The sequence below is a fragment of the Xenopus tropicalis genome, chromosome 2 (assembly GCF_000004195.4).
Source record: "Xenopus tropicalis strain Nigerian chromosome 2, UCB_Xtro_10.0, whole genome shotgun sequence".
Classification (NCBI taxonomy): Eukaryota; Metazoa; Chordata; class Amphibia; order Anura; family Pipidae; genus Xenopus; species Xenopus tropicalis.
This window is the reverse complement of record NC_030678.2, coordinates 50484208-50497953: the sequence shown is the minus strand read 5'-3', so window position 1 is coordinate 50497953 and position 13746 is coordinate 50484208. Positions and strand designations below refer to the sequence as shown.

General features: G+C 38.7%; 1 protein-coding gene across 2 annotated transcripts in view; it reads right to left on the bottom strand.

The window, feature by feature from the left end:
- Window positions 1–293: 293 nt before the first annotated feature.
- The window catches only part of smtnl2 (smoothelin-like 2), a 70906-nt gene continuing 57453 nt past the window's right edge, over window positions 294–13746 (bottom strand). For both annotated transcript variants that reach the window (XM_002933538.5, XM_012971177.3), the window contains exons 7-9: window positions 13384–13501; window positions 11024–11175; window positions 294–5115 (exon numbers count right to left, since the gene is read on the bottom strand). In XM_002933538.5, the coding sequence (XP_002933584.2) occupies window positions 4989–5115; window positions 11024–11175; window positions 13384–13501 (397 nt within the window). In that variant the 3' untranslated portion in view covers window positions 294–4988. The remainder of the gene's footprint in view (window positions 5116–11023; window positions 11176–13383; window positions 13502–13746) is intronic.

Genomic DNA, 13746 nt, shown 5'->3' with positions numbered 1-13746 from the left:
AAAATCTTTCGCCACATGCTGAACTATTTAACCCTTCTGTATCCTAATTTACATATGCTACTTAGGATTCAGATCAGTATTCTGCCAAATCTTTTACAAAGGATTCGGGTTTCAGCCGAATCCAAAAATAGTGGATTTGGTGCATCCCTAATAAGTGTGTGTCACGTTTTTTATTCCTCACTGTACTTGCAGGGATTTAACAAATCCATCTGGAGGCAGTTCAGGCCACTTAACACATTGGTTTTGTCTAACCACATACACACACTGACAGATTGCAAAGAAAAGAAACTGGATTATTTCAACTGTACAATTTATTGTAATAAACTGTAAAACTGCTGTACAAGCAGGTTTAAAACACCATCAAATCTCAGTTAACAGCAGACAGTTTTAAAGTGTAAGAAATCATACAAAACAATAGAAATCATTATTGGCTACATAAATCTTTTAAAGCTGAACGTGATTAACTCTGTAGTGCAGTGCTTTATATGGTACAAAGCCACTAAAATTGGCTTCTCCTAGTTTTGGCACTAAATAGCTTTACCATTCAGGCCCATGTGTACTAAACACCACTCCAGGGTGTATACGTTAATTTCTATTAATAATTAGAGCAAAAAATATGTGCCCTGTGTCAATTCATTAATGTACATTATACCAGTAATGGGCAACTTGCATACCTCCAAATGTTTATGTTCTACAACCCCCATAATTCCACTGAATGATGATTGGAAGCTGTATTTTTAACAATCTGCAAGGATTCAGGATGTCCCATCCATGCATTTAAGAGTACCCACCAACACAACTTGGTTAAAAATATAACATGTTTTCTCTTACTTTTTTAGGACAGCTAATATCATGAATGTGTAACAGGGGAAACGCTTGTTGTTCTGCCCAGGCAGCCGATAGTATTATAAATAAGCAGAAAAGCATCAGAATATGCTTCCTTCATCAGTAATTTAGCTTTAGCTATTCTACCCAGCCAATGCCAGGACAGAACTGCAAGTGGCTTTCCTTTCAGACATCCATTCAGTGTAAAACTGCTAATATCAAAAAAACAAAAATGCTCAAATGAGCATATAAATTGTGTGGGTGGGTATTTGTAGCCTTCAGTCCCAAGTCATTTGCAGCAAACTACAGTGCTCCAATAAGCTGCGAGTCTTCATCCCAATCTTTGTAGTTTACTATAATGACCATGTTACTTCATGTGGTTTTATAACATACTAGAGAAGCTTTACATTGCCATAAACAGTGAAACGCTAAAGTGCCCCTAATGACTGACAATATGGTTAAAGGGTCAAGGACCCAAGCCAAAAAAACATCCCCCCCAACCCAAAAAACAGAAACAATTTCAAAGGAACAAAATGCTAAAACACAATCTTTGCAATGTAAACAGGATTAGATAAGTAGATAAGTCACACATCTCCATGCTTGCAGAGAACTAAAAATAATGTATGAATTCCTTTTTAACTCATTGAAAGAAAATGTAAACTACATAATGTAAAACTGCTTACATTGCTCTTATGAGCCCTTTTGTAATTTATATATTTTTTTGTTTTCAAGACACAGTTTTTCTAATACTAACATTATGAATTTGAAACAATAGCGCCATCTGCTGTACAGCTTACATTGCAAAAGTGCCCAGAAGAGCATTATGAACAATTTTACATTTGTTCCAAGCGTTTACATTTCCTTAGAAAGAACGATTTTCTCCAGTGCTACAGTTTAGCCTGCAAAAAATAAAAAACAATTTGCTCAGTTAAGGTTATTGTACTTAGTGCCCTGTTTGCACCCAATGGCTGTCTAGTAGTGGGATGTGCAGGGAGAAGTTGACTAAACCTACTGGATGCCAACAGGTCCAAAAAAAAAAAAAAAAAGCAGCTTATATCATTTTCCAACTTTCCTACTTTGCATTCTGTTAAAGGGGTGGGTCAGCTTTTACTATACAATATAATGTCCTAATAATAGCAATTTTGCAATTGGTCTTTATTATTTGTAGCTTAGTTATTTTAGTTATTACTTATTTCCCTTCCTCTTCTACCTCTTTCCAGCTTTCAAATGGAGGTCACTGACCCCAGCAGCCAAAAACTCTGTAAGGCTTTTATTGTTATTGCTACTTTGTTTTACTTTTTTAGTCCTTTTACTCTACTTATGGCAGTGTTTTATTCAAACCACCGCCTGGCTCCTAGGGAAAATAAGACCCCAGCAACCAGATAGTTGCTAAAATACCAAACTGGAGAGCTGCTGAACAAATAGATAAATAAATGAAAAACCATAAAAAATATAAAAATAAAGTCCAATTCAGCATATTACTATCATATTAAATTTAATTTCAAGGTAACCTACTCCGTTAAGCAACAGTCTCTCCTGCAACTCTGAACTGCTTATTAATCCCGCCTATAGGGGTGCTATATTATAAACCTTGCAGTGCTCCATTTCAGCAAAGCTAGAGGCACAGAGTATGCAAATGAGAAGCTGTCCCATCACCCTTTGCAAAACAACATGTGCATTATGGTGCCAGTGGCTGCACGTTTATGTCTGTAACTGTAATACCATTTAGAGCATGAGGAAAGGTTGTATTTTAGCATTTAGCTTCATTGTGACTAGTAAAGAGCTTCTTTAGAGTTTTATTGCAAATAAGAAAACATATATATTAAAAACACTATAATACACTGCACCAAGCTATATAATCCACTCCATAAGTCAAATGAAAGTATTACAATGTTTTTTTGTGTGTATAGAGCAGTGCATATGCCGACAATCCAGAATCCAAAGGGTTGCTTATGGAAAGGGGTCATTCTTTTTGGAACATGAATTATTACTGCTGTCTCTTTGATGCATAGACTGAGAATTTCCATGTTACATCAGTGTTTCCACAGTTATATACAAACAGGCATCCCCCAGCTGTATGTAACATAAGGGGCAGTGTGAGAATGGCTTCGTTTTAACCTTCAGGTGCAAGCAAGGTATTGGCACTGAGAATGTTTCCCATTATACAAGGCATGTGATCTGCAGATTAACTGTGTGGGGGCCGCCACACGGCTTGAGGTATCTGCTGTGTGTAGAGCGGAGATCTGTTTATTTGGTTTCACCTTTTCAGCATATTAAGGAATTTGTAGGCCTGTTTTTCCTACCCTGTTAACCTAGCAGGTTTGTTTTTATTTTAATGGGAAGCTTTGAGTGCCGAACAGTAGGGAGCCTGTTCATAGCTGTACATATATATATATATACATGTCAGGCAGGGGCTTTAGAGCACATCTGCTCTTATGTGAAACTGTAGCCGGCTGAGAGACAGCTTAGTAGCAGCTGATGAAATTGGCCTTTAATGATGCTATTAGATAGGGAATGGCCCAGTCTGGGATAATGAAGACTTTTTCCTGGCAAAATACTAAAAAAGCCCAGATGGAAAACAAAATTAATGTCTTGAAGGGTTAAACAAATAATGTTTTGTTATTTCTAGTTGGTTTGAAAAATCACTAACATTATCAAGTGCTACTCTCTGTGAGGTTAACAGTTAATAGCCCTATAACCCTTTGCAAAGAGACACTCAGGGCTTTGCCTGCTAACTTACCCCTGCTTATATCACAATCACATGAGAACTATGTACGGCTAATTTTGTGTGACATATTTTGGTTGCAATACACAATGGCTCAGTTGCATTTGGGAGCTTGTGCTTTAAATTGAGAATGTTCCATATTTATACGCTGCCATGGAACAGCTTTGAAATGTTCTGTATCTCTGTAGTGGCAACCACTTTATATCAGAAAGCAGAGCCTAGCAGCAAGTTCCGTGAGAGACAAACAGAAGACAGCCTTCTTGGCACTTGACTTCATACGACCCCTCCTGCTGAGAGATACTTGCCTGCATATGCTAATAATAGACCATATTTGTGTGGCCTGTTGCCTTGGGCATTCTGTAGCTCTCTAAACATGAAAGGGTTACCCATGGGTTATGCGGATACAGTGTAACTGTTCCCTTACTAAGCCAGTGCCTGCTTATATATAAAGATCAAAGATAAGGCATAGTAATGGCTGTATCTAAATATATACACAAAATCCAATAGTGTTACATACTGGAATTGGCCCTATTTATGTTATTTAGAAAACTCTGGCAGGGCATCTACTGAACTGCCAACTTCATTTAATACCATGGCTGATTTTGCACAGGTACAATAGGATAAAAAATGTAGGTGCCATTCTGGGGTTTGTGGCTATAATTTACATGGTAAAAATAAAGGTTCTGCTTGGTGGATTAAAAAGGGGGGTGTACTATATTTCTTCAGGGAGCCAAGACTTAGTAATGCAGGTATAGGCAGCATGCAGCTCTCCAGATGTTGTCAAACTACAACTACAAACTACAATCCACTGACGAAGAAAGGTAAGGCTGCTGGTAATTGTAGTGTAATAACATCATTCCTACCAAGGTTTGGTTCTCTTTAGTAGAGTGATTAAATGCATTACCTGTTATAGAAAGGAAAAAAAAAACATGGGATCTAGAATTGTGTCCTCCACCATGAACCCAGCTAATCAAGTGCTGTTTGCCCACCACTGCAAACCATACTGGAGAAGGAAACAGAATGATGACTGTTGAAGAAAGCCCAGAGCCTATCTGAACAGTAGTGATTCCTGAAAATGTATCTTCTGGGCTTCTCTGTGTGCAGTGGATGTATAAACAGACAATGGAGTGTCACTAAAACACAGCAGCCATCTTAAAATAAGGCACCAATATAGGCAATTCCCACAGTACTAACAGTAAACAATCTGGTAAAAATAGTCTGTCCCCAGCACCTTGGATATTCTTGTCTTATTTGTCTCTCAGTTGTCAGGCTGCTTGATGCAGGCCAGGGTGTCAGTGGAGCGGAGACAGATAGGACCATGTGTGTCTCTCTTGCTGTCATCATATCGGATGGATGCTGGTCTCAGGAGCAGAGGAGTGGGCGGGGGGCAGAGGGTGCTCATTAATGTAAAAACATGTGAAGGCGCTGGGCATGGATCTCACTCAAAGCGTCTCAGGTGGTTGTACAACGACTGCACATAAGTAAACACACACATAGGATCCGGCTTCCTTCCCATCATCAGCATGTCTTCTACCTCAATAAGACGTTCACAGTTGGCAAGTTTCCTGAAATGATAGAGAGGAAGGAACTTAACCCAGCCTTTCAATGGTTTTAATGTAGAAGAACTAAGTTAATGCTTTATGGCAGCACACAGCTACTGTCTGCTAATATCCCATCCCAAACACACAGCTACTGTTAGCTAATATCTCTTTCCAAACACACAGCTACTGTCTGCTAATATCTCATCCCAAACACACAGCTAATATCCCACCCCAAACACACAGCTAATGTCAGCTAATATCTCACCCCAAACACACAGCTAATATCAACCCCCAAACACACAGCTAATGTCAGCTAATATCTCACCCCAAACACACAGCTAATGTCAGCTAATATCTCACCCCAAACACACAGCTAATATCAACCCCCAAACACACAGCTAATGTCAGCTAATATCCCACCCCAAACACACAGCTAATGTCAGCTAATATCTCACCCCAAACACACAGCTAATATCAACCCCCAAACACACAGCTAATGTCAGCTAATATCCCCCCCAAACACACAGCTAATGTCAGCTAATATCCACCCAAACACACAGCTAATATCCCACCCCAAACACACAGCTAATATCCCACCCCAAACACACAGCTAATATCCAACCCCCAAACACACAGCTAATGTCAGCTAATATCCACCCCAAACACACAGCTAATGTCAGCTAATATCCCACCCCAAACACACAGCTAATATCCCACCCCAAACACACAGCTAATATCCCACCCCAAACACACAGCTAATATCCCACCCCAAACACACAGCTAATATCAAACCCCAAACACACAGCTAATATCCCACCTCAAACACACAGCTAATATCCCACCCCAAACACACAGCTAATATCCCACCTCAAACACACAGCTAATATCCCACCCCAAACACACAGCTAATGTCAGCTAATATCCCATCCCAAACATAGTGGTGATATTTTGGTAAATACATTTGTCTGACACAAACCAGTGTTCCAGATAACCTGTGTGTAGATGATTACAGTAGACTCAACATGTGAAATAGTGGGTCCAGGGGCACATGCCCCTAACTAGAGGAGAATTCAGTGTTAACTAACTAGCCTGGCACAAACCGGCCCTCAGATAAAAAAATATGCTTTAATTCTTAAAAAGATTCATTAAAGTTTTTACATCTCTCTCTTAGTACAAAATAGCCTTATTCATTTCATGCCACATGGGCATGGTTTTGTAAGGCTATTTTGCACTATGAGAAAGGTGTATTTTTAAGCAGCATTTTTTTATGTGTTTCTTCTAGCCTATACATTAATGGACCCAATACAGTAAATCTCAGTGTTACTCAATAGCCAAATGGTCAAATCAGTATGTGAAGCCACACTGACCAATATCATGCCCATTTTGCCATAAAGTCAAACAAGTGGATTAGCCATGTGGCCATTTAAAATACATGCACTTAACAAGTCAAGGCACCTAGTACATTGTTTGTCATACATTTTAAGTATTATAAAAGTATTAAAAACAAGCTGGTTTGTGACCGCAGCTACAGTTAAGCGGGGGATATAATGTAAAGCCTGATGGAGCGCTGGTAATAGTTACAGCCACCTGCTGTGCTTCCATTTAGGACACCCAATACCAGCATCAAAGTTTCTTCTTTTTAAAACCTTAAAGGCAAGTTCTAGACAGGGAATGGGACACAAGTGAACACAACTGAAATAATAACAGAAATAGGAGTGATGCAAGTATGAGATATAAACTTGTCAGGGGCTTTTGCCAAATAACTTCATTCTCCCCAAGAGATGCTGCTTGGAGATTGAGAAGAATGTCTGTGAGCACAGAATACATTTAGATGTGTAAGGAAGAGGAAAGCCAATTCTGAGAAATGCAATGGTTTGTTTGGCTGAGGAATGTCTCTCCTGTTGGGATAACCCTCAGCAGGAATTATGGACATGTCTCTGCGCCCCAGCAAGTCCTACTGCCAGGGCTGGAGTGAGAGGTTAAGGGGGGCCCTAGGCATTGCAGAATACGAGGGATCCCAAACTGAAGAAAAACCCTACTAAAATCAAGGTTGCTTGGCCTATAGGCATTCCACTGCAGGTCTGAGGGGCTGTTGTTCATGCCCTGCTGGAGGGCAACAGGTTTGGTAACCTTGGTATAAATACAAGATATATAATTTGTTGGTAGAATGCCCTATAACCACTAGACCTTGTCACAAAGATATGATTTATTTATGCACTGACTGGATGGTCAGGTAATGCTTCATTTCTGCCCCTTAACACAATGAGTTAAGTTAGACTTCCACTAGATGTACACATTGCACAATGATGATTCTTGTTTCGGGAGGTGGGGGGGGGGGGGGAGATGAGGTCATTGTGAAAATATTCCTGAAACTCTAACACAATAACTGTGCTTGGGGGTGTATGTTCAAAAAGGAAGAAGGATTACGTGAGTTAACTAAGTTCATACTGTAACGTAATGTGTTCTGTGACATTCTGTACAGGACAGCTGTTAAATGCAGAATTCCAGCTGTTGTACACTATAGGCCCCAGCATTCTCAGCTGGCAAATATACTCTGTCATTCGCTCACTAGTGCACAGAGTGCTGTATACAACAGACAGAAAGGCACTAGTAGACAATAATACATACGGGAACTAATAAGCAGCCCTTGTATTTATTGTAGGCAAGTACAACAACCTTGAATCACAAGGAAGTCTGAATTAAGTGGATAAAACTAAAGTTAAAAAAAAAATCTCAGTAATGGCTGCTCCTAAACTTGGCTTATTATGTACAAAGAATGACATTCGCACAGGCTTTAAAAATTATATAATGCCAAATTTGTAACCAGTATCTGCTCACCATGTGTTACAAATGCTCTGCTTATGCCCCAAACCCTTTTCTGATGAGCACCACGGTCGCAACACTCACAAATATCCAAATATATGAAGCAGAATCTCAACTCACCATCCTTTGGCTGTGATTCTGGTGCTGCACTCTGAACCTGTAGCTTAGGGGTGTCTTAAACAGATTGTCTTCAAAGAATTGAGTGGCACACACCGATCAGGCACACAGTTAAAGAAAACTTTATTTTACATGGTGCGTAAAATAAAGGAGACTTTGCCTGATTGGCAAATTGAGACTAGTAATACTGATGTACTTGAAACTACTTTTTATCGGCAGGTCCGGGGGTTTTCAGTGTTAATTTGTTTAACTAATCATTTATAATTTGTTTTATACATTAAGGAGAGAGGAGTCAACCTGTGGTTCCCCAGCTGAAGATAAGAATGCTGGGGGAAAAGCGGGGCATCATCAGCTGCCCAGCTACAGTTATCAAATGAATAAAACAAACACTGACACTTATAAGGGATATATTACAAATGCCATATTTTGCTATGGCCTTGCCATAGTTATTATTTTTATCCACTGTTAATAATACAAGCATCAAATATGGACCCGCCAGATAGCATTTTTATAAGGCATCGTGCTATAAAACTCTATTTGAAACTCGGGGCAGTATAAAAGGTATGGGATCCATTATCTGGAATTACAGGAAGTATTTTCTTTTTCTCTGTAGTAATTAAAAAGTATCTTGTACTTCATCTTAAAAAAAGTTATAATTAATTTTTATTGGTGAAGAAACAATCTTTTATTTAATGTTTAAATAATTTTTTTGAAGATTTAAAGTATGGTGATCCAAATTATGGAAAGACCCCTATCTGGAAAACCCCAAGTCCCATACTTGTACATGTTTTCCAGCACATATCTGTATGAAGACTGGACAAACATTTCACATTGCGGTTTCTAAACAGCATGTCTCAGGTCTGTTTCCCCACCAAAATAAATAAGGGGATACCAAATTCATGCATCTGCCACTTTATCAGTTTCAGGAGGCAAAGAATGCAGCCATGCTGGATCTGTCTGCTTTATTTATACATTGTAGTGCATTTAGCACAAATGATCCTTTGTATGAGAATCTTTCAGTTCTGAGTATTTAGATAATAGCTGAAGTTCAATATTAGAGACAGTAGAACCAGTGGCTTTTTTGTGTTTGTTCATTTGTATAGATACAGCCCTGACAGAAGCAAAACTTCAGAATGTCTGCTAAACAGATAAAGTGGGGGTTAATTAAGCTGCAACAAAAACAGCACTTAGAACATTATTTCTCCTGCTGATGCACATCAGCAGGTGAAATGCAGTACATCTTAACGGTTTTCTCAAATTAAGCCAACAATTGGTTTAGAACTAATTATACACTTAATTGTAATGAGTATTTCCTGTTGTAGGAGAAAGGTTCAGTGTATTCAGGAGTGTTACTAAGTGGGACTGTAAAACATAAAACTAAACTGTTAATTAGTGGGCTTTATTATATCAAATATATTGTATCTCCTTAAAGGACATGTAAACCCTACATTTTCCTGTGACCATTGGTCGTAGGAAAGATCATTCCTACCCTCCACTAATGTTCACGGCTGAATCGTCAGATATGGAGGTAGAAGCAAAAGGAATTCTACCCCTATCTAACGATTCAGCCCTAAACGCAGCTTTTGCTTGGGCGCCCGTCTGATCGACAAGGCAATCAATATCCAAGGCTTTTGCCGATATCACTCGGCTCATTGCACCAAATATTGTACGAAACCTTTACTATTAACCTTTGAACAACAGGAGTGGCCGGTATTTAAAGATTTCAAAGAGGCCGTTCACTGAATAAATTTTTGTGGGGAGTTAATATGTCCTTTAACTACCCTATCAAAATAAATATTCATCTGTGCCTTTAACGGAGTGTGTGTATTTATGTAGGCACACTATTTGTTTCCATGGCCAGTTATTGTAAGACTAATATTTATGCAGTGTGCACTGAAGTTTACACAGCCCCAGAAAAGATGCTGGTGAACCTTGTTTGGACAGGTCATGGTGCCAGTCATGCCAAAATGAAGGAGGATAATAAAAAGCCAGATGACTTTGACTTTTCCAACCAGAATGTTTGCTTGTGCCAAGGCCTGAAATAAAAGCCTTCATATTTCAATCTTGTAAATGTGATGCCGCATCCCTGAGTGACTGGAATTTTAGGTCTGTGCCAGCTGCTAGTAAGCAAATGCACCAGCTGTTGTCCATCTCACACATGCCCTAAAGCTGGGAAGTTCCACCTGCAGCCCTTCAGCTACTGCAGAAAAGCCACTGGGATGCTAGGAAAAGTCACAAAACATAAAGTAATGGCACTATCTCATCTATTATGTCCCCAGTGTAAATAATAAAACCCTTTTTCAAACTTGCTACAAGCACCTTCTACTATGGCATTAGCGATAAAGTACCAATATATTTGCAATGTTGTACAATAGCTTAATAAATACCACCAGCAAAAATCTAAACATGTATAGACCGTGTGCAATGCTTATCCCAGCCAATCAGAATGTAATGTGCGGCAGATGGAGTTGAAAATGGTCAGAACAGTATTATCTTGTAGTCAAGAGTAAGTAAAGGTAATGAAGGAAACCTTAGCCTACTATAGTTTATATAAACAAAGTTGCTATATAGCCATGGTGGTAGCCATTCGAAGGAGAAAAGCCCCAGGTAACTTAGCAGATAACAGATAAAACCTCATTATATTCTACATAGCTTATCTGTTATCTGCTATGTACCCTGTGCCTTTTCTTCTTTCTTCCAGCTTGAATGGCTGCTCCATGACTACGCAGCAGCTAATTTATATAAGCTATAGTAGGGAGTGTTTCTGCAGTAAGCACAGCAATTCTACTAGTGTAATCATACACAACTGAGCTATGAAATGAATGCAAGTTATTACTGTACAGGCACAATACCTTTCCTCAGATAGAAATGTAGGTAGGTAGGTAAGCTGTTGAGATGACCACTACCAGTATTATTAAAAATCTTCAAGTTGTGAATAGGCTGAATTATTGAATCCCATGTAATGCATGAATAGTTTATGCATATATCTTACTCTGCTGAAGAGAAAGCTTGCTCGAAGTTATGCTTGTGATTGCTAGGCTCCAAAGCATCATAATCAAAGGCTTCTGGGAAGAATGAGTGAACCAGGGCACAAAAAGCCATTCCATCATTCCAGCTGGACGAGAAGTTCTGCAGCTCAATGTTCTAAAATAAAAGTAACAGCCCAAAGTTAGGTAGGAAGTATGATCTATCCAAGTGCATTATATTTGCACTGATTGTCAGAATTATCCAAAATCAACTTACCCACTTTGCATGACACTGAAAACTGATATGCCTAGGGGATCAAATACACACTGCCTTCTAAGATCCACCATTAAAAACAACAAACTTTGTGGGACCAGGCAAATAAATTTGTATTTCTATATATTCAACACAAAACTGATTAAGTTTACAATACAGGGCCTAACAAACTGGTAAAATAGACAACCCAGAGAAATAAAGGTTTCAGTGACTTCTATGCGCTACACTTTTTACTATAGAAACCTTTCTGTTCAACTTCTTTAATTATTTAGACTTGACAAGAGTAATGAAAGAACAGATAATTTACAATAGACAAATAAATAACAGCTCTCAGCCATTGATTTTAACAATTAACAAGTAAACCCCAAAATACACCCCGGGGAGTATGAAAAGGTCAGACAGGAATTGAAATTCAATCTTTCCCTTTTTACCTAGGGAAATTCTTGTTGGAGAAGATAAACCTCTCTTATTCCTCAAAAGCCCCCCTATGAGAGGGTCTGTGAGTTCCAGATCAACAAATGAGCACCGTTATCTGGCGTGTGAACAGAGCATTTTACTACTTTTTCAACATTATTTTCTGACATGCTTATCAACGATAAGAGGATCCCAACCCCGTGTGTTAAAACCACACATCTCACAAACTACAAAAGAGATGTCTGAACTGGGATCCATTATTTCTAATATGTTAATAGGTTTGAGATACACTGCAAGATGTTTGTTGATGCTCCACAGGAACTACTTTGGAATATGGGTAAAGGCCTTGATGCATTTTCCTCATAAAAAAAGTGTAAATATAATACACTTGTATTAAAACATGTTTTACTTGTAGGCTGCATGGTCATGCTATGCTATATAAGATTAAAGAGCCTATAAATAAGCAATACATACTGTGAGATCAAAGCAAGAACCTAAACAATTACATTCATTTTCATTAACAAATGCAATAAAGAATTAAACTTATTAAAACAAAGTCTCCTTAAAATTGGAATTTTTAATATGAAATAACATGAATTATGGATGAAAAAAAGAAATTGCTTTGGGTGCCTATTAATGGCCAATCTTTTGTCCTGTATTTAAGTACCTCTCAGGTCCTTTAAATATGTTATTTCAGTTAGTTTACTTAAGGAAGGTATGGGCTTTAATAAGCCTGAGTCTACAAGATGTACTGCATCAGTGCCCACACGGTGCCTGCTATTTCGGGAAATCACAAGACGGGTTCAGAGCACTGGCCAGTAATTTTCTTAACTTACCTGGAGTATTAACAGTGAATTACTGTGCAGTCCTTAAATGTAAAATTAGAAGGATAAGAAACAATCTTTATTGTAGTTTTTTGCTGAAAGGAACAAAGGCTCCCTTGTGCCATCTGTTTGAAATACACTGGGGATGGCAATTCTGGGCGGCATCCAGGACACAAAAGATTTGAAGCTTCCAGGATTTAGGTACAGTATACTAAAAAATGTAGAAATCTAAATGTGCACAGAGTACACACAAAAGGATCATTTACCCTGGTACAGACACGACTGCTGAAGCACAAAATAGCAATATTGCACCCCTTAAGGCCTGTACACATTGCACTTGAATCTTTAGACCTATTCGATGCAAGTCAAAACTGTGCCTTAAGATGTATTAACAATCAAGTGCAGTGCAATGAAGGCAGCTCCCACAGGTACAGCTCCACCAGGGTTGAATGCCTGGTGTGTCCTGGTGCTATTCATATATGCAAAAGGTATGTGTGTGCCAGGGGATGCTCACAACCCACCTATATAGTATAATTCAATCTGTGAGTAACAGTGTTGCAGCTATAGGTGTCACACACAAGTGCCGGGGAAACAGGTGCAAACTGCAAAAAATACCATCTGTTTTTTGTGCTTTGTAACCCCATACAGTAAATTTAAATAGCAGACAGTAATATTTCTGTTTAATATAGAAGAGCCTTAAAGTACAACTACCTTGATAGACAAGATTCTGATTCCCCCACTGTGCCTCTGCATGCTGCAATCCCTCTGGCTCACTAAAGGTTGTATGCAAAGACATGCAGTGGGGATGAAATCTTTATTATAAGTTGATGAATGGGAGTTAAGAAATTTGTGTATGTAATTTGTGTGATATTACCTTGTAGCCAATGGTTTTGGAACGGCACCATTCCAGGAGGATCTGTTTAATGCTGGTCGCGCTGGAAACGCCAAAACTCTGAGAGCGCTTTAGTTTCACCTTAGATTCTCCTTTGCCCCTATAAACAACAACAAAGAAGCAAATCTAAATTATTATAGTAAATGCAACAGTGTCACAACTAAGTGTGTTTGTGCAACACTGAGAAGCAGATTACATGATCAATCACTAAAAATATTACTACAGTTTGCGCATCTTGTATTTATTACAAAATAATACTCACAGTTATCAAGCTTTGTATATAACTCTTACCCTGTTATAGATATAGAGGCACTAATGGTTGTAAATAAAAATTCAACCCAAATC